The sequence below is a fragment of the Malaclemys terrapin genome, chromosome 5 (assembly GCF_027887155.1).
Source record: "Malaclemys terrapin pileata isolate rMalTer1 chromosome 5, rMalTer1.hap1, whole genome shotgun sequence".
Taxonomy (NCBI): Eukaryota; Metazoa; Chordata; order Testudines; family Emydidae; genus Malaclemys; species Malaclemys terrapin.
Genome location: NC_071509.1, coordinates 114,048,828 through 114,067,294, shown reverse-complemented (window position 1 = coordinate 114,067,294; position 18,467 = coordinate 114,048,828). Strand labels below are relative to the sequence as shown.

Sequence of the window (18,467 nt, the reverse complement as noted above, 5' to 3'; positions counted from 1 at the left end):
AATCTCCTACCAGCCTAGCATGTCACCTTCAATATTTCATGTTGTTGGACCCCAGATCAGTTTTCTGCAGCCCGGACTGCTTATAGTAGATCCTTAGAAGATAAAACTTCTGTTTTGCTATAAGAAACTGCACCAGGTGTTTAAATAAGTCAAGGTTAAAGGTAATCTTGATTTTATAGACTGCAGTATTCACTTCAGCATCTTAGGGTCTGAGAATCTATGGATTGTCTGGATGTTGACATGACACTTACCTGCTACCTGACTGCAAGCTGCATTAGCTTATATCTAGAATCGGTTTCCAGGACCACAGCTTTTGTTCCCAGAACCTTATGCCTATTGATGCTGAAGTAAAGATGACTAAATGCAGATGTGAGAGATACCTACTGCTTACTTAATCAGCGATGCAAGCTGAATTTAGGTTTTGAGGATACATTTTAAACAGAATAAAACGAGCAAATATGATTAATCGTCTAGGATGACATTAACTCCAGTTTGGAGGGTCTATTTGAGCCCTTCATATGGGCCTAGTTGTGGGTAGAGTGATTGGCATGAGTGCTCTATGCTGGGGTGAATTTTTCACCTATCATAGCTACTAGAAAAATCCTTTGCTAAACTAAAATAGATTAGTGTGTGTGACAGCAGATACTGTAAATCCTAGTGGCATTATGTCCTTGATTCAAAGGATGCTGCATCCCACAGTAGTTAGAGCCTGATTCTCATCTCACTTAACCAGTGCAGATCAGAAATAACTGCAATGAAGTCAATAGTTACACCAGTGTAAAAGATCTATGCAAGAGTGATCAGAATCCAACCCTTATTGTTGTATTCCTATGGCAATATGCTGGGTTAGATTTTTACTGTCAGGTATTATTTTTAAAAAATCATAGTCCTTGATTTTCTAGCCATAATCCCGTATGGCTTTTGTGTCATGTCTGCACTATGGACTAATCAAAATGATTTTCCCTTTTCCTCTGCATTGCAGGGGCATCAGCGTACATTACTGAGATAAACTGTTTGTTTTCATTACGTTTCTCACATCAATAAGCCATTTGCTTTATCTGAGCAGCATAGATGATAAACCAGAAATCTGACAATATTAGCACTATACAGTAGGTAGGATGAACGTCTATTGTTTGCAGAACAAACATTTCCTTTATGAGTAACTGACAGAAAAGCCAGGGAATGGGCTTCCTAGAGTTACTTGCACGTATTGTGAATGGCACAAAAGTACTCTTTATGGATATTTTCTGTCAGTAAACATGCTGTAGTTACACTGAAGAGCTGTCAGATGTTAGAGATACACAGCCAATGTATAAATCATATTGTTAAAACAATTATTTTTTTTAAAGTTTCAAACTTAGTTCTGTTTGCAAATCATTCTTATCTTTGAACACTAAAGCTGTCTATTTGGTCATGCTCATTTCCCTGAAAATACATTATATTCCATTTGTGCCTGATGCTTCCCGGGAGGTCCCTGGTGTTGTGCATCTCTCTACCACCTGCCCTGTCTAAGCTTACCTGGGTCAGCTCCCCTGACACTGCCAACTTCTGGCAACACAAGCACTCCCTTCCAGGCCTCCACAGGCCATGCTCTCTGTACAGGTCAACAATAGGCACATTCCAACACCCAAGTTATCAAAGCATCTCCCTGGAGTGCCCTTCCCCTGATCCACTGGACACTCTCAGAATTCCCAGATCTTCTGTTCCCAGAGGAACAATATACCACTGCTTACCAGTTACACCATTCGCTTAACACACAGCACTTAGATTTGTTTATTGAGAAAGCAAGTACAGTATAAGTTTCTGTAACAAAGAACAGGGATTCAATGGTAGCAACAAAGGGTTACATATAAAATGAAATCATAGCACACATACTAGAGCCTAAACTTAACTTCCAAGACAGTGTCATTTCATACAGAGCAAAAGCTCACCCAAAATCCATCCAGTACCTTAGAGCCAGGTGTGGTTGTGATCTTCCATTCCTCAGGCAAGCACGCTGTCTTCTTGACTCCTCAGTGGAAAGATCCAGAATTTGTCTGTGTCTCTTCAGTTATAGTCCAAAAATCCATTGTCTTCACTTGCAAACAGGATAATCCTTGCTGCTTCTGTTTTCCTAGAGACTTTGCAATCACTTGATAAGCATTTTGCTCAGACCATAAAATAGGCGTAACATATACAATAATCAATGTACATGTAGACAGATGGATAGATAAACATCTTCTGCCTGAAAAAAACCTGTTTCTCACCTTTTGATGACCAACCCCAAGTCACAGACCTTAAGAACATAATTATCAATGTATATATACATAACCCTTTTCATATTATCCACACATAAGATTCACAATTATTATGAGGCCCAGTGTGACACAGGCTTTCAGTAGAGACCTATGTTACACTCACTGGCAAAATAGTGTGTCGATACCAGACCCATTGGGATCCCTGTAACCTTTATGCATCCCTGTGCCATTTGCCATTTGGCACCAAGAGGTCCCTGGGTCACAGTGCCTTTCCTGGTTTTGGTGCTTGAGAACAGAGATATAACCATGCTCCGGCAATGATCTAGGAAGACTATATGCACAGCTGTGTTCATTTTTTTTCTTCCCCTGATTTGTGGCCCCTGGGAACTACAGTGATTAGATCAATCTTCCATTTTATCTATCTATCACTTCTCTCTTGGCTCAAGTACAGTAGCTTGGATGTGATTTATTTTCCCTCACTACCAGTATTTCAACATCTGCCACTTCCCTCCAGGGCATAACGTGAGTTTGGAATTTGGCCCTCGTCTTTATACACTTCAGACATGTTTACACTAGACAAAAAGCTTTAGGTAAGATACTTGGATCCCACTTTTTCCTTCATGTGAAGTTGCTCATAACTTTGTGAAGGTTGGACCCCACACCAAAGCTGAATCTGCTGAAACATTCAGAAGCGCCACCAGAAGCCAGATTGCTCTTCTGGAGAAGCAGAAATCTGTGAGAACATCTGCTGATGTCCTAATTCCTCCCTTTGTTTTAGCTGCAGGAGTTTCTAGGGCATTTATGAGTATCAACCCAATCTCCACAGGAGGCCTTAAGATATGTGGGGGAGGAGGGCAGCCACAAGGGCTATGGCCCTGGCAGGTGGCAGCACAGTAAAGTACGTGAACATGCATAGATGTGGCACTGAGCACATCAACTCCTATATATTGAGGGCAACAAGTATTTTTTTTCTGTTTAAAATGGCACAACAGGTATTTATAAACCATATTTTTGTCTGTAAACTGTAGCCCCCTCACCCTAGCAGTTTGCATCAGTGACATTATTACATTGAGAAATGTAGTACAATATCACTGAAACAACCTGAGGTGACTTATCATCCAGGAACATTAACAGATGTGGGCTTTTTTCTGAACATAAGAAAAAGTAAAAGACAAAAGAATAATTCTATGAGCATATGATTTGCCAAACACACTCCTATCTGTGCTCCAAAGGCAATCATAGTAGGTGCCAGAATTCTGGCTGGCAGAAGGCCCATCCAGAGCTTCCCTGAACCCCCTTATGAGCACAAATAAACCACTTAGATGGGTTGTATTTAGGGGTCATTCCCAGGTCAGGGTTATAGTTCTGTATCTATACAGATTAATGCCTCACCCCATGCCTTGCTCCAGAAGGAAGGTAGGAATATGACGGGCTGAGCTTTTCATTTAAAGAGAAAAAGTGGAATCCTTTTATTTACTTCGATTTTTCCACTACACCTGTCGCAGGCCCAAGGATATAACACAATTTATAGAAAACTTTTTTGATAAAATATTAAAGCAGGTCTCGATGTAAGCCCTGCACTCTCAGATCATGGAAGTAAAACCACAGACCTCTTACAATATCCTCCACGTTTTCTGGTACAAAGCACCTGTAGAGCAATCTCTCTCCAGGTTTGGGGGGAAAGCTGGGATTGCAGTGGAAAGATTTTGCCAGCACTCCTTTTACAGTGTAGGAAGTTTCTGGTATGAGCCTATGCACAATGCTCTGCCAGAATTCAACCCAAACGCTTTGTATTAAGATCTTTGGATAACATTTCTAAGCCTGGCCACTGATAGAAAGAAGTTGGGTCATGGAATCAGTACAGTACTTGTTTCTTCCCCTAGAAATCATAATTAACAGGTCCAGTAATAAATCTGCCCAGCTGGCCAGGTGATAGTTTGTGTTGGGGTGCTGTAAAATAATTTTGAGCTGTCAAGCTCCTTCCTAATTTTAAAATAAATTACTGAAATTCCATGACTGTGGAGGGGAAGTGGTTTTTTTTATTTGCTGTCATTAAAAGGGAATGCCACCTTCCACAATGAAAACCCAAAGGTTACTCTCACTGGTGTGTACTAACACAGTTACATTACAAAGACGGCATGTGAACTATAGGATTATTTTTATTGTTATAACATACCCACTAACCTCATTAAGAAATACATGCTTCTGCATTATTTATTTCCTACTAATTTCCTCGCTTCCCCTCTTTCTCTTTTTGTGCTTTAGCAGATATGCTGGCCTTTGTTTCGTACCACTAGTGGTACATTGATCAATGATAGCAGTGATTTTCTTATGGAAATATGCAAGAAACCTCCCTGAGTTCGTAACCTGCACTGTTTTTCTCACCAGTGCAACATACCTGTAATTCCATGCCGATGAGCAAGTTGATACTTCCCTTTATTAATGTAAATAATTTTATAAACAAGGAATTTGGATGTGTTTGTCATTCTAGGTATTTAAAATAGCAAGTGTTTGTGATTTCTTTTAAATGAAGCCATTAATTACCTGCTGCTGAGAGGTGCTGTTCTTCCTCAACTCCCACTGACTTCAAGGAGGGCTGGGGGTGCTCAGCACCCAGCAGAATCAGAGTAGAGTTTTCATGCTTAGATTCAGGGGATACCACTAAAACTGATATGGGAACATTTTTTTTTAAAAGTGATTGTTAGCTCAGTAGTACTTTGGCCACCTGCACTCATGATGGCTAGTAGCTAAACCTCTTCTTGATTCAGATTCATGGGGAAAATATAATGCTAGGAACCATGAGGCCTCATTCAGGAAAAGCCTGTAAAGAAAAACATATGGTTTGTCCCTTACAGACCATACAGAGTTATTTAAAGCTTTGTGCTGCAGTGTAGTCGCTAATCTAGACACGGTTGTCACGGCTGTTACTTAGATGTGCAGGGGAGTGAGAGGGGATAAGACCCTCCTTACTCCCTACACACCTGTGCTCAGATTGTGACTGACCATGGTGGGAGAGAGCAGGGGCTACTTACCTGTTATTCCGCTCTGCAAACAAATGCGCAGAGAGGGTACAGGGAATGAAAGGAACCCTGATTCTCAACCCCACCTACTCCCTGAATCCACCATGATGTTAGTCTTGCCATGGTGGATTTTTGTTTGATAAATTGCAGCATAATATAGGGCCATGTTAACAGTCCTTAGCTTCATAAAAACAAGATTTGCAGCTTTCCAGTTTATTTGTTTTTCTCAAACCACATGAAGCTTTGCTCCAAGAAGTATGCTGATGGAAATAATCCCTGATTAATTAGTCATCCCTAATTAATCTCTCTATAGTTGTTGGATCACAGCTGGAAAGCCCTGAGTGATCAGAAAAATACTATTAAAAATAAACTGATTTTATTGTAATAAATTTCTATTAAATGAAGAATAATTTAATATGCTCTCATCTGTTAAAGGGTGAACCAGGTTTCATTGGTCCACAGGGAGAACCTGGATTACCAGGGTTACCAGGAACAAAGGTAAGTTTAGCCTCTCGCACACACTTATCCCTATTATATTGGGTTTCTCCGTGTTAATGACCAAAAACAAAGTTAAAGTGAAGATGAGGGCCTATAATCAGTCATTTAAGGATGAAAATCCTTATAAGAATGTGGTACTTATACAAAACTACCAAGAAGTTTAAAGTTCAGGTTAAAACTTTAAACTGTGCCCAAAATTTGGAAATATTAAAATTCATTGTTTTGGTATCCAGGTTACTTTAAATTTGCCCTGCAGTGTGCCCTGAGAAAATCAGAAAGTCAGACTACTTAACCATCCATAGCCATCTCAAGCTCCTTAGCTGCCTTAGTCAACGTAGCCTCTCTAAAGCTACCAAAAGCCTAAATTAGGCCATGAGAGCCAACATGCCAGTATGGACAATCTATCTTAATAACTTTTAAGAAATGGACTCCAAGCAATGAAACTTTGATCCTGTGCACTAGATCTTGAATATATAAATCCATTAAACATTGTGCTTTCTCTCTCCTTCTGTCTGTTCTTTTGCAACTGAGTGGGAAATCAAGTGCCAAAGAATTTTTGAAGTCTTGTGGACTCACCTATTGAGAGTCAAATTTTGTGAACCTATTGTCCCATTCACTTCAGATTTGGAAGGAAAAAACGGAACTCCAGACCAATTCTGAAGCCAACTTTCCATTTTAAAAATGTATTTTAAGGTAATGCTGGAGAATGCAAAACAAGCTTTGAATGGAAAGTTTCAACCTTAATTATGGAGTGGTGCTGTTTCTGTCCTTTTCTACGAGAGGCCATGATTTATTCCTAGGCTTCTAGAGTCCCTAATTGCTTCATTAGCCATCCCCACTCCTTAAATGCAGACTCCAACTCAGTATTCTACACCTGTATTACTTCTAGATGTGACTACTACAATGAACTTTACCTTGGGCGAAGTGTGAAAAGCACTCCACAGCTCTCACTTGTGCAGAATACAGCTGCTCACCTAACTAGGGGTGAGCCAGCAAAAGTGGCTTGTTTGCTTCACTGGTTGCCAATAGGCTCCTAAAAGGCCACCTCTTCCTTTCTTACCCATCACATGACCTACACTCATTTAGAACACTGGAACTAACTCACCCGAGGGTTCTGAGAATGGAAGTTAGAGGCAGCACTACTTTAACTTTGCTCCCTTCTGTCTATGCCTTGTTCTGGTCTTTTGTTACATACTATTTCTCAGATAATACAGTCTTGTTCGACAGAAAATGACTCAGATTAAGGTATAGAAAACATCCACTTCTGCTTTCAGGAATGCTGTAAATTTACCTAGGAAAAATATTCTCCATCCCATTATAGCTCTCAGATGGGCTTGAAAGTACATCCTGTTTAGTTTTTCTGAACTGACTTTGTACTATACTAAAGGTTGCCAGTGGTTTGTGATGCGTACATACATGTGTGTTGAAATCTTTGACAGGGTGAAAGAGGAGAAGCAGGGCCTCCTGGAAAGGGTGAGCGAGGTGAACCTGGAGTTCCTGGGCCAAAGGTCAGTCTGGTTGAACACTGGCAATGTTTTGTTAGTTTTATAGATATAAATATTCAATAACTGCTTCAAGTAACCAGAACAAAACTTTGCAAGTGAGCTTTAAAGGAGAACACGGTAAATTCATCCCTGTACACTGCTACTACTCAGGCAGCTAGCCTCTGCCACCGTGGCTACACTGCTATTCTTAGTGTGTTAGATCATCACAGCTAGTGTGTGGACATCTGCCCGAGCTGGAAATACCTCCAGCAGCAGTGTAGACAGAGCTATAGTTTAGTCCAGAAGCCAGAGGTAGCATAGTGTTCACAACTGCAGAATTAGGCCATAAATGGAATCCATTATTTGGACTGAAGGAGACAGAGCCTCAGATGGTGTAAATTGTGATGGAGCGATGGCAACTGACAAAAGGTGAAGCTCTGCCCTGATGTGTCTATAAGCACCCTAGTTTGAGCTGTCTGAACACTGTGACCTTTCAAGTTCAGAGAAAATCCATTCTGCTTCTTGTTTTCTAAGAAAAAATAAAGAAATAACCCTAACTACATTTGAATATCTTCCAAGCATTTTCTACTGCATTGGTGATTGAGTTTTCTACTCTTGGCATATCTTGAAATGGTAGTCTGCCTTCTTTGTCAGGTAGATCTGTACTGATAGATTTATTCATCTATACTTCCTGGGAAAACTATTGTGGTAACACTTTATTTTAGCAGTACTATCCTGTAAACACTATTCAGTTCTCAATTCTTGGAGGGCCTAACGGTACAGTGGGCACCCCCTGCAAGCCAGAATTATTTGTGTCAGTCGTGTGCAAGAATCGATAAGAGAATACTTGGTGGAATTCCTGTGGAAGAAGGGAACCAATAGCGTTTGTACATCAATACTAAAAAATTTATTATTCTGGGTGCTATTAAACTCCATACTAGATGGATTCATGAGGTTGTTCATAGAAAATAAAGTGTTTCCACTGCTCTCTACTACTACTAGAACTAATCTCTTTTCCTCTCCTCTTTCCTTTTTTTCTCTCTCATTTTTCTTCTGTCCATCTTCTATGTCTTCCTCACACAGGGGAAATCAGGCGAATCTGGAACTAGAGGCCCAAAGGGGTCAAAGGTCAGTGTCAAATGAATTGCCTTTTTTGGTGTAACATGAAGATTTCCAGGGCAAATTATTAGTACTATCGACTTTGATTTAGAAAGAAATGATAACTAATCCTGCAGCCTTCATACAAGCAAAACTCCCATGGGTTTCATTGGGCTTTTTAACTGTAAGGTCTGTGGAATCAAGCACTAAATATTTTGTACGCCATGATTGTGCTCTTTCTTTCTCTGTTGTAACATCTTAAAATGATTAGTCTCTTTTTTGTCTGTTCCCTTTTTCCATGTACCTACTTTATCTCTCTCTGTTTGATGGTTGTGTTTTAATCCATTTTCTTTGGGATGGAAGGAAAGAGCTGTTAAACTTGGTACTTTCCACATTTTGCTGATCCAATAACCATTGAAAAGTATTTGATTTAAATATAATTTCTTATTGTTATTCTGCTGATCTTTTGGGAGGGGGTTTATTTTGAATTTTGGGCAATGAGATGTACCAGGCTTGGGTCTCTCAGATTCGTCTTCTAGATAGTTGAAAAACTACCATGGACCTTGGCAAAAAGTTAAAGCTTCAATACCAGAGTGTACACAAAAGCAGTAAAAATTTTCAATGGATTTGCAGTATTTTTTGCAAAACCTTATGCTTACTAGTGTCTGCCAGTTTATACTATGGGGTCCACATAAAATAAAACTGGAATATTTATTCTTTTGTTTAATTAAATCATTTTGAGAGAACAAAGCTCTGCTGAGAATCATTTCTATATTGCTCTCAACGTTGACCGTGAATTGGCAGTATATCTCCATTTGGCAAAACACATAAGCACACAATTAAAGTTAAGTAAGTACTTCAGTCCCATTGACTTCACAAAGCATATGCTCATAGCGAATAATAAAATGTTAAAAGTGGTTCACAGAACCAAGGTGGTGTAAATAACAATTAAATACTCCTGATTTCTTTTCTTCCTTGTGCTGAGGAACTTGGTCTCCACTGGAATGTTATTCACAGAATAATGTGGTTTCTTAGGTCTTGTCTACACTATAGAGTTAGGTCAACATAACTAAGGAAGTGTCTACACTTAAATTTTGCTCCCGCTGATGTAACTCACCTGCTACACCGACTTAATAATACCACCTCCATGAGCAGTGTAGAGTCAAGGTCAATGTAGTCACAAGGTCAGTGTGAGTGTAGAACACATTGCTTCTGTTGACTGTTACTGGCTTTCAGGAGCAATCCCACAATCAATACAAGCACTCCTGTTGAGAACGTGCACCACTGACACAAGAAGCAAAGTGTAGACACGTGCAGGAAATGTAATTACTGTGGCAGCTGTATGCCGACGTAAGTTAGGTCAACCTAACTTTGTAGTGTAGACCTGGCCTTAGTGCCTGATCCTACACCAAGTCAATGGAATCTTCACCACTAAATTCAGTGTGTGCAGGATTAAGTCTTAGTAGGACTTTTCACTCATAGGCTGTCAGCATTTACTTTCACAAAAGGGAGCCTTGGGAAGGGCAGGAGGTTGATAAAGGTGTTAGCCTGTCGAGAGAGATAAAAAGCACTGTCTATTTCTGAGACCTCCATCATTGTAGTATCGGATCATCTCCCAGATATTCTGGTGTATATCCACACAACATCGCAATGAGGTAGAGAACTATTATTTTTATTTTACAGAAAGGCCACAGAGCCACAGACGACCGGATTTTCAAAGGTATTGAGGCACCTAAAGATGCAGATAGGTGCACAATGGGATTTTCAAAAGTGCCTGAGCAGATTAGTCACCTAATTCCCAATGGGATTTAGGCACCTGAGCACTTTTGAAAATCTATCTAGGGACCTATCTGCTTTTTTAGGCATCTAAATACCTTTGGAAATCTGGCCCAGAGAGGCTAAGTGACTGCCCAGAGTTACACAGGAACTGTGTGGCAGAACTGGGAAATGAACTCAGATTTTTAAGCAATACGCTCATGCCGTAGCCACAGGTCCACCAGTCCTCTCCTGCTGCAGAGAAGACAGATGGAAGCAATGTTAATATCTCCTCCCATTGTGCACCTCTTTTTTCTCATATGCACCTTTCTCTTATCATCAGTGAATTAATAATCCTTGTCCATACCAGTATCACAGAAGCAAGTATAGATCCAAACAGGAGTAGGAGTAGCAGTATTTAATTAAATTTGGTGACACTACTGCCAAACAAAAAAGCTTGCTGTGAAAGTGGCCGTGAATGTGAAATAAGTCCCAGGCACTAGATTTCAGGTTACGAAGACAAGGGCCACTCACAGAGTTTGCCCTTTCTCCACCCCTCTGAGCTTATTAGTGACAGCCAGGAGGAAAAAGATGAGAGTGAGATGATAAAGATCTTTATTCCATCTGGGATACTAGGGCAAAGAAATCATTAAATGCTGACAACGATGATGTGGTGGTAAGAGAGGCAGTGACTGAGGAAAGAAGTTCTGCAACCCCAGTGGGAGTAATGAGAAAGAAATGCATGTGCAGTTTGAAAAATCCCTTTCAAAGAGGTTGTGTGACAATTGCAGAGGGTATGTCTACACATCAGTTAAACACCCATGGCTGGTCCGTGTCAGCTGATTCAGGCTCACAGGGCTTGGGCTGTGGGGCTGTAAAATTGCAGTGTAGAAATTTGGACTCTGGGACCACGTGACGGGGGGAGGGTCCCAAAGTTCAGGCTACGGTCTGAGCCCAAAGATTTACACCATAATTTTACAGCCCCGCAGCCCAAGCCCCATGAGCCTGAGTCAGTGACACAGACCAGCCACAAGTGTTTAATTGCTGTGTAGACATACCCTGAGTGACTTACCCCTTGAGCTTTCTTGTGAAGCTTCTGATAGTGGAGCATCCATGCCATCAAGAATGGCGAAGTTGTTTAAATGACCTAATTTTCAGTCTGCCTTTTATTTGATCCTTTGTTATTTCTTAAGCTACCCCAGTAATGTATTATATAGTAAATGCTACACACAAAGAGCCAAACTCTGTTCTCAGTTGCAACAGTCTCAATCCTCACACTCCATTGACTTCAGTGGAATTATCCCTATGTAACTAAAACCCATATTCTATTTGCTTTTAAACCCATGTCAAGTTTTTTTATTTTGTTTTTAAAAATAAAGTATATGCTCGACTTAGAGGGTAATAAAAATATTGAAACTGTTGAACAAATTGTTTATCTTTTTTTGCTTACAAATATTACTTTTCCATAGGGTGATACTGGAGACAAAGGTGATTCAGGAGCAATAGGTCCTAGGGTAAGTGTACTTTATTTTAACCTGTCCAATGGAAATCTCAATTGTTACTTGTAGGCCAAGTCAACAACTACAGTTGAAAGCGAGTTAGCACGAGCCAGGGTTAAACATAATTGTTGCTAACATAGTTGTGTCATGAAGAGGGTTTCTAACTGCAGTTCAGTGTCAACAAGGAAAGCTATGTTATAAATCATACTCTAGATGCCTAGAAGATTAGTAATATCTTTTACTGGACCAACTTCTGTTGGTGAGAGAGACACGCTTTTGAGTTTTGTGTGAGCTCACCCACCTTGTCTCTCTAGTATCCTGGAATCGACACAGCCACAACAACACTACATAGAAGATTAGTCATCCTTCAATGCTGTGTGACTAATATTTGCCCTGCTATAGCAGTCACTTGATTTTCAGGTGAAGTTTTAAGTGTTGGTATGGATCTATCCTATAAAATCCTAAATTGTCAGGATTCCACCCATCTGGAAGATCCCCTTCCCCCAGGCTTTCTCTAAGGAAGGGAGAGAGTAGATTGGGAAGCTGACTGAGAGGATAGGGGGATTCTGGATTGGAAGATGTTGTTTGAGGTTTGCAAAATTTCATAAGCAGGGTCTGGTTTTTTACTTGAATGATCCAAGAGAGTAGGCCTGACACAGCACCTTCTTTCAGTGGTTTATCTAAATGGTTTATGTATCAGTGTTATCTGTTGGAGCACGATTCACTGTGTTATGATTTACTCATTCACATTTATCTTTTTTTAAATGTTTGTTCCTCTTAAAACAACCTTTGGTTTTAGACTAACTTTTGCAGACTGTGATTTATTGAAAATGCTATAAAGTGATAAAATATACTGTACCGAGATCTAGAAAAAAGTTCAGGGAACAAATGTGAATGAATAAATAGAGCAAGTGTCAGAAAACAACCCATCTCTACACTAGGCCATGGAAACCATACAGAAAATATGCTTGCGATAATTGTGTTTAAACAGTATTGTTGCTAGCAAAGTCTCAGCTGCAGTGTGAAAGAGGCTTGGGTCAATATTTCTTTTCATAGATAGAATGCATTTCATGCCTCTGAAAACCTCTTTAATTAAAATATAAAAATATGAGAAAGAAACTAATGAATTATGGGGCCCAAATGGAGACACAAGATTCAGATCTAAACTTTGCTTCTGGTTCTCATCTCTATCATGGGCCAATCAAAATCTGGATCTTAACAACCCTGAACTTTTCAGCTCAGGGAGATCTCTCAAACAAATGCTGACTATAGAATAAAACAGTCTCAGACAGACTAAGAGAGACTAGGATAGAACAATCAGTCACTAAGAGTTGTGTGCTTGATTCAAATAATATAGTGTTTGGGGGATATGTTACAGGGCCCGCCTGGACAAAAGGGAGATCAAGGTGCAACAGAGATAATTGACTACAATGGCAATATCCATGAAGCTCTGCAGGTATGTGAGCATAAAGAAGCTCAAATGAATCAATACAGGAAGAACAGCTCTTTGGCATAATTATATTTTTCTTTTGCATAGGACATGAAATTACTCCACCATAGTATCTTAAAGATTTGCTAGAAATATTAATTAGGAATCTCCTGTGCTTGGAAGCTAGATTTTCTTTTTGGAGTTAGACAAACTTGATACAATGGTGAGGGAATTAGGTGTATATATCCCCTGGACTGTATTGACATCATCAGATGAGGACAGAACTGATTTATTGCTGGCTCCACAGCTGTTAGTGCTAAATTCATCTAATAAACCACTTACACAGATCCCACAGAAGTGTCTGCTTTTCAGTTCAAGTAGAATAATATTGACCGTCTTTCTTTGTCTTTGTCCTTTTCTTTTTCTTCTCCTCCTCCTCTTACTCTTTCCACAAAATGTAAAGAGCAGAAACTTTTGAGGTTTGGAAACCAACTCACTTGACTCCATTAGCAAGCTGTGGATTCAATCAGCATCTTGAATTAGGATCCTTAGCAGTAAATATATTAAATAGACTAGCATTGGCGGCCTTATTTACTCAGCCCTAGAAAAATAAATATTTTACAAAAAGGGTGAATGAATGTTCACATGAAAGCCAAGTGTACCAGGGTGACTTGCAAGCCTATGAGAACAGTATTTGGTGGTCTTGCTAACTAACTACCAATTCAGTCCTATGAGATGGCAAGCACTCACCTGCAATTTTCATTGTGCCAAATTCTTGGAGGTTCTGGGACTTGCAACTCCTATTGAAGTTAATAGGAATTTTCAGTATTCAGTGGGTGCTCAGTACCTCTCAGAATGTAAGTAGAAGTTGACAGAGTTCACAGGATCCAGTGCCTCTGTCTGAATGTTTATACAATTTGGGAAGACATCATAAAGCAGCCAGGAGGACTAAGACCAATTTACAGTTGCTCGAGTTCATGCCTCCTATTCCATTTCATGTGTCACTGGAGAATCACACATCTTAGTCCATCAACACAGAAACAGTGATATAGAAATTATCACCACAGTTCAAGCAAGAACCCTGCAGTTTATATATCTTTGACTTAGAGAACCAGATACAAAATACATAAGTGAATCTCTCTTTGGGTCTGCTCCGACTCCTCACAGAGGCAAAAGTGAATAACTGAAGTGGAAATTTTACCTTTGGAGGAACTGCAGGTGCTTTATGTATTAAAATTTTAAATATATAGTTAGAAATGAACACTGAATATTAAATTAAATATATAGCTAGAAATGAATGTGAAAACTGTACATTACTGCATTTGGTATAATTAATTTAGTTATTTGTCCTGTAAATTAGCAGAATTGAATTTTTCTTCTATTTTAAAAATCTTTAAATACTTCCATATATAGGGTGACTGCAAATGCACCACCATATAAAATGCCATCTGCTAGAGATTTCAGTTCCAAAGTTAGCTTGTATTGATATGATTCTAGTTTTATAAAATAATGTTCTTTATTGTGCAATTCTCTATAAAACAGTGTATGATTATATGCCTATTAAACTGAATAAGACTAAATCTTATATTTAGATAGATGTATTAGATGTATAAGCATCTTTGTGGGCACATAGTAAAAATATTTTCATGACTAAATACTGCCTGCCTTATTTGTGCAAGTGGTTACATTGCTGTCAATGAAAAAGCCTGTGTGAGTAAGCTAAGCACAATTCAGCCCTGACTATGTTTAAACAATACAACCAGGGCCGGCTCCAGGCACCAGATGAGAAAGCACGTGCCTGGGGCGGCACATTGTAAGGGCGGCACATTCCCGCCGCCCTGCCGTGATTCTTTTTTTGTGTGTGTGCTTTTTTGGGGCTCCGCCAGTCCCAGCCAAGCCCTGCAGGGGCATGGACCCTGGCCCGGGGGGCAGGAACTAGCAATCCCCGCCGCTCACCGTGCCGCCGGGCTCCCCGGACGTGCCACTCCCCGCCGCCTGCACCGGCCTCCACTCCCGCGCCGTTCTGAGCCCGGCCCGGCAGAGCAGCCTTTAAAGGAGTGGCTGAGCCAGCACCTCCTGCAGCCCCCCGGGACTCCGCCTGCCCAACCGGGAGAGGCACCCCAAGGCTGGAACGGGGAGCCCCTCTCACCTGGCTGCGAGTGGGCTGCAGTGCCTGGCTGCCCACGGGCGGAGCAGGCGGGCGCCGCCCTTCACCCCTCTGTGAGCCGCCTTGGCCGCCCTCCACGCGCTCCCTGCGGCTGCCATTTTGTTTGTTTGGTTTTGGTTTTTTTTTGCTTCGGCAGTCCGGCCGCCCTTTTTTTTTTTTTTTTTTGCTTTGGGTGGCAAAAAAGCTAGAGCCGGCCCTGAATACAACCAAGTAATTTTGTATTGCCTTTTGAGAATTTTCACTACTTTTTATTTGCTCTATCTTCTTTGAAACACAAAAAATTACCTAACTATTTTGCCTTTTTCCATTATGAAAATACTGATCTGCCCCTCCTCCAAATGTTTTAAATGGAGCTGAAGTTAACATGGCTGATATTGTGGATCAGCAACTTGGTTTGTGTACTGTTATTACTACTAGCATCACAGCTCTGGGAATTGTATTTGTTAATGACACAGAACCAGCAGAGACCTCAAAATATTGGCAAAATATCAGCTCTTAGAACAGGAGAGGTGCGGAAGATTCATATATAGATGCATATAGGAGCCAAAAGTTTCCCCCCATCAAATTCTATGTTGTTAAGGTACATCTTATTTGGCCCTGAAAATTTTATAGCCAGAGCCTTTAGTCTTCACTTATATAAAACTCCCATGTAAGTTAATGGGGGTAAACCACTGATACCAGTGCAGGATTGGGCCTTGATGACTGTGTACTTTTAACTTCAGCTCTCTTAGATACAGATCTCCCAGACGCAGCACAGATTCTGTGAAGTTCATTATTAAACAAGTGAAATATTTTATTTCAGTATTCACATCTGATAATGTTGTCTTTTGTTAATATATTTTGCCAACAGAGGATTACCACCCTAACTGTCACGGTAATTCCTACTGCATGACTTATTGTGATTTGTAGCTATTTTATTCTGTGTAGTTGCATGTTCATAATTCTGCCGATTTAGGATGTATCTTCATTCATCTGATGTTGACCCTGTTCATCATCATGTATGTCTATTCGCTAATTTTTTTCTTACGATGAACATATTGTTGAAAACTAGGGCCCGATTCTTTTCCTATCGAATAATGACAAAACTCCATTGATATAAGTAGGACACAAATTAGATACGTAAGGTTCTTAGTACTGCTGTCACTATGCACTACCTGCCAGAAGGCCAGATCCTTCATTTGCTCTGTTCTCAAATCTCTCATTAATTTAAAAGGGTGTTCTGAGTGTGCAAGAAGTGCAGGTTTGGGCACCAGGTCACTTTCTGTTGTCAGCCTTATTTTTCAGGGTAGACAGTTCAGTTATTTTAAATCATATTGGGTGAAAACTTTACATAGGAGTTCACGTTCCCCCCCCCCACCCAAGAAGTAGCCTATTTCAGTTTATAAGCAGGAATATATGAGAGGGATTTAGTGTGGGGATTTCTCCTTCTCTTTCTTATCAAACACTGTTAAAAGAACTTGTTATATGAAATTCTGAAATTTTTCCAGTACCTACAGCTCACATCCTGCAGTGCTGAGTATTTTCTGTGCCCTGCACTCTCACTGACTCCCACTGGAGGTTTATACATATTGGGCCAGAGGTTGATGTCACTGGAAACTTAGGGGACTCAGCGTGTCCTAGGACGCATTTAGAATTTTGCAGAATTAGGCTCCAAAGGAGCTGCAGATTTGATCAAATTAATTTATTCCCTTTTTTGTTTAATTGTTTATCTCGAACGTTTTCATTAGGTCTGCTTTTGCCATCTTTGTAAATGTTGTTTATAACAGTGATGGAATTTGTTTGTTTTTAATGCATCCCCCCATTGTGCAACGTTCAGAACAGTAAGCAATCTTATAGGCTGTTTCTGCTATAGTTGCTAGACAAAAGGGGATGAGTTAGTGATTCATGACCTCATCCCACAAAGCACTGAACATGCTCAAAGACTCTCAGCAACTTTCGGGAGATGGTCAGTACCTTCTAGCAATAGGCACTAAGGGCCTGATCCCAGGTCCATTGCCGTCAGTTGGAGTTTGCCCATTGACTTCAGTAGGCTCTGATGCCAGCTTTACATTTTTCGTACTTTGGGATTCAGTCTTGTTCCCACTGAAATCAATGGAAGCTTTGCCATTGCCATCAATGGGGGGAGCAGCAGCCCCTTCATCAGTTCAAAACTATAACCTTGCAATGTTATTTTAACACAGAATTTTGTGACTCCATATTGTCTGTTGAGAGTTGTCATAAATTAACAACCTGTTTGTAGCTGGTGTTGGTTCTTCCCTGTGTTAATATAAACTTTTCTTAGAAAGACTGGTTGTGTTATTAACAATGGTGAAGTTTACACTTATGTATATCCGATATGTTCTGCAAGAACTTAGATAGTTCAAAGCTAACAGATTTATCTGTTTCTGTGTCTAGGGTCCACCAGGGCCACCCGGACCTCAAGGAGCACAAGGCCCAAAGGTGATCTTTCTTAGTTGACACATCTTCTTTTAAAAGTCTAGGAATTCGCTAGCAGAGCTGGGTGAAATTTTTTGCCTGAAACTTTTTTCTGGTGAAAAATGTAGATTGGATGACACCGAAACATTTTGCAAATTCCTGTTGATTTTACCAAATTGTTTTGGTCAGAAAAGAAACTAAACAAAATTCTATAAAAAATTAAATGTTTCATTGAGATTTTCTAAATGAAATGCTTCAATTTTTTAATTCAAATTACTTTTCCTCTCAAAATTTCATTTAATCTTTTAAATGGAAAAAAATGCTCAAAAATGAAACAAAATGTTTTATTTAACCCAAAATGATTTTTTCAAATTTTTCAAAATTGCCAGTGAACCAAAAAATGTTATATGTACAGTCCTATTTTCTGTATTTTATTTGCTTACATATGTGGTTCATTTATATATACAATATACTGTATAGAAGAGCATCTACACTTGAAATATTACATGATGGGACTTATGTCATGATATGCATCTTAATTAGTATAAAATGTTTATTTCAATATATGTACAGTTTTGGTTGGGTGTTGTGCATGAATGCCCAAAAGAACATCACCCATCCTCAGCCGATGTGGTGCAGTGCTGGTGTTCCCTCCCAAATCTGCATTGAGGTTGCTCAGTAGGCTTTCTGCTGTGGAGGAGGGTCCCAAGGTTTGGCCTAGTGGTCAGGGAGGGTGATCCACATATTTTTTGAAGTAGCTACTTCACCAGACAATGGCTCCCATGCCCATAGCAACATCCAGATTGTTCACACTCTTGGCTGGCACTGGGGGCTGTTCATGGAAGTGCTTGCCAAAATATGGGGA

General features: G+C 40.0%; 1 protein-coding gene across 7 annotated transcripts in view; it reads left to right on the top strand.

The window, feature by feature from the left end:
• Positions 1–18,467, top strand: part of COL25A1 (collagen type XXV alpha 1 chain) — a 429,310-nt gene that overhangs the window by 368,535 nt on the left and 42,308 nt on the right. For 5 of the 7 annotated variants that reach the window (XM_054030959.1, XM_054030957.1, XM_054030953.1 and 2 more), the window contains 7 exons: positions 5,693–5,755; positions 7,195–7,263; positions 8,323–8,367; positions 11,562–11,606; positions 12,970–13,047; positions 16,038–16,061; positions 17,582–17,626. In XM_054030959.1, coding sequence (XP_053886934.1) covers positions 5,693–5,755; positions 7,195–7,263; positions 8,323–8,367; positions 11,562–11,606; positions 12,970–13,047; positions 16,038–16,061; positions 17,582–17,626 — 369 coding nt within the window. The remainder of the gene's footprint in view (positions 1–5,692; positions 5,756–7,194; positions 7,264–8,322; positions 8,368–11,561; positions 11,607–12,969; positions 13,048–16,037; positions 16,062–17,581; positions 17,627–18,467) is intronic. The other 2 variants (XM_054030956.1, XM_054030955.1) reach the window with 2 other exon arrangements.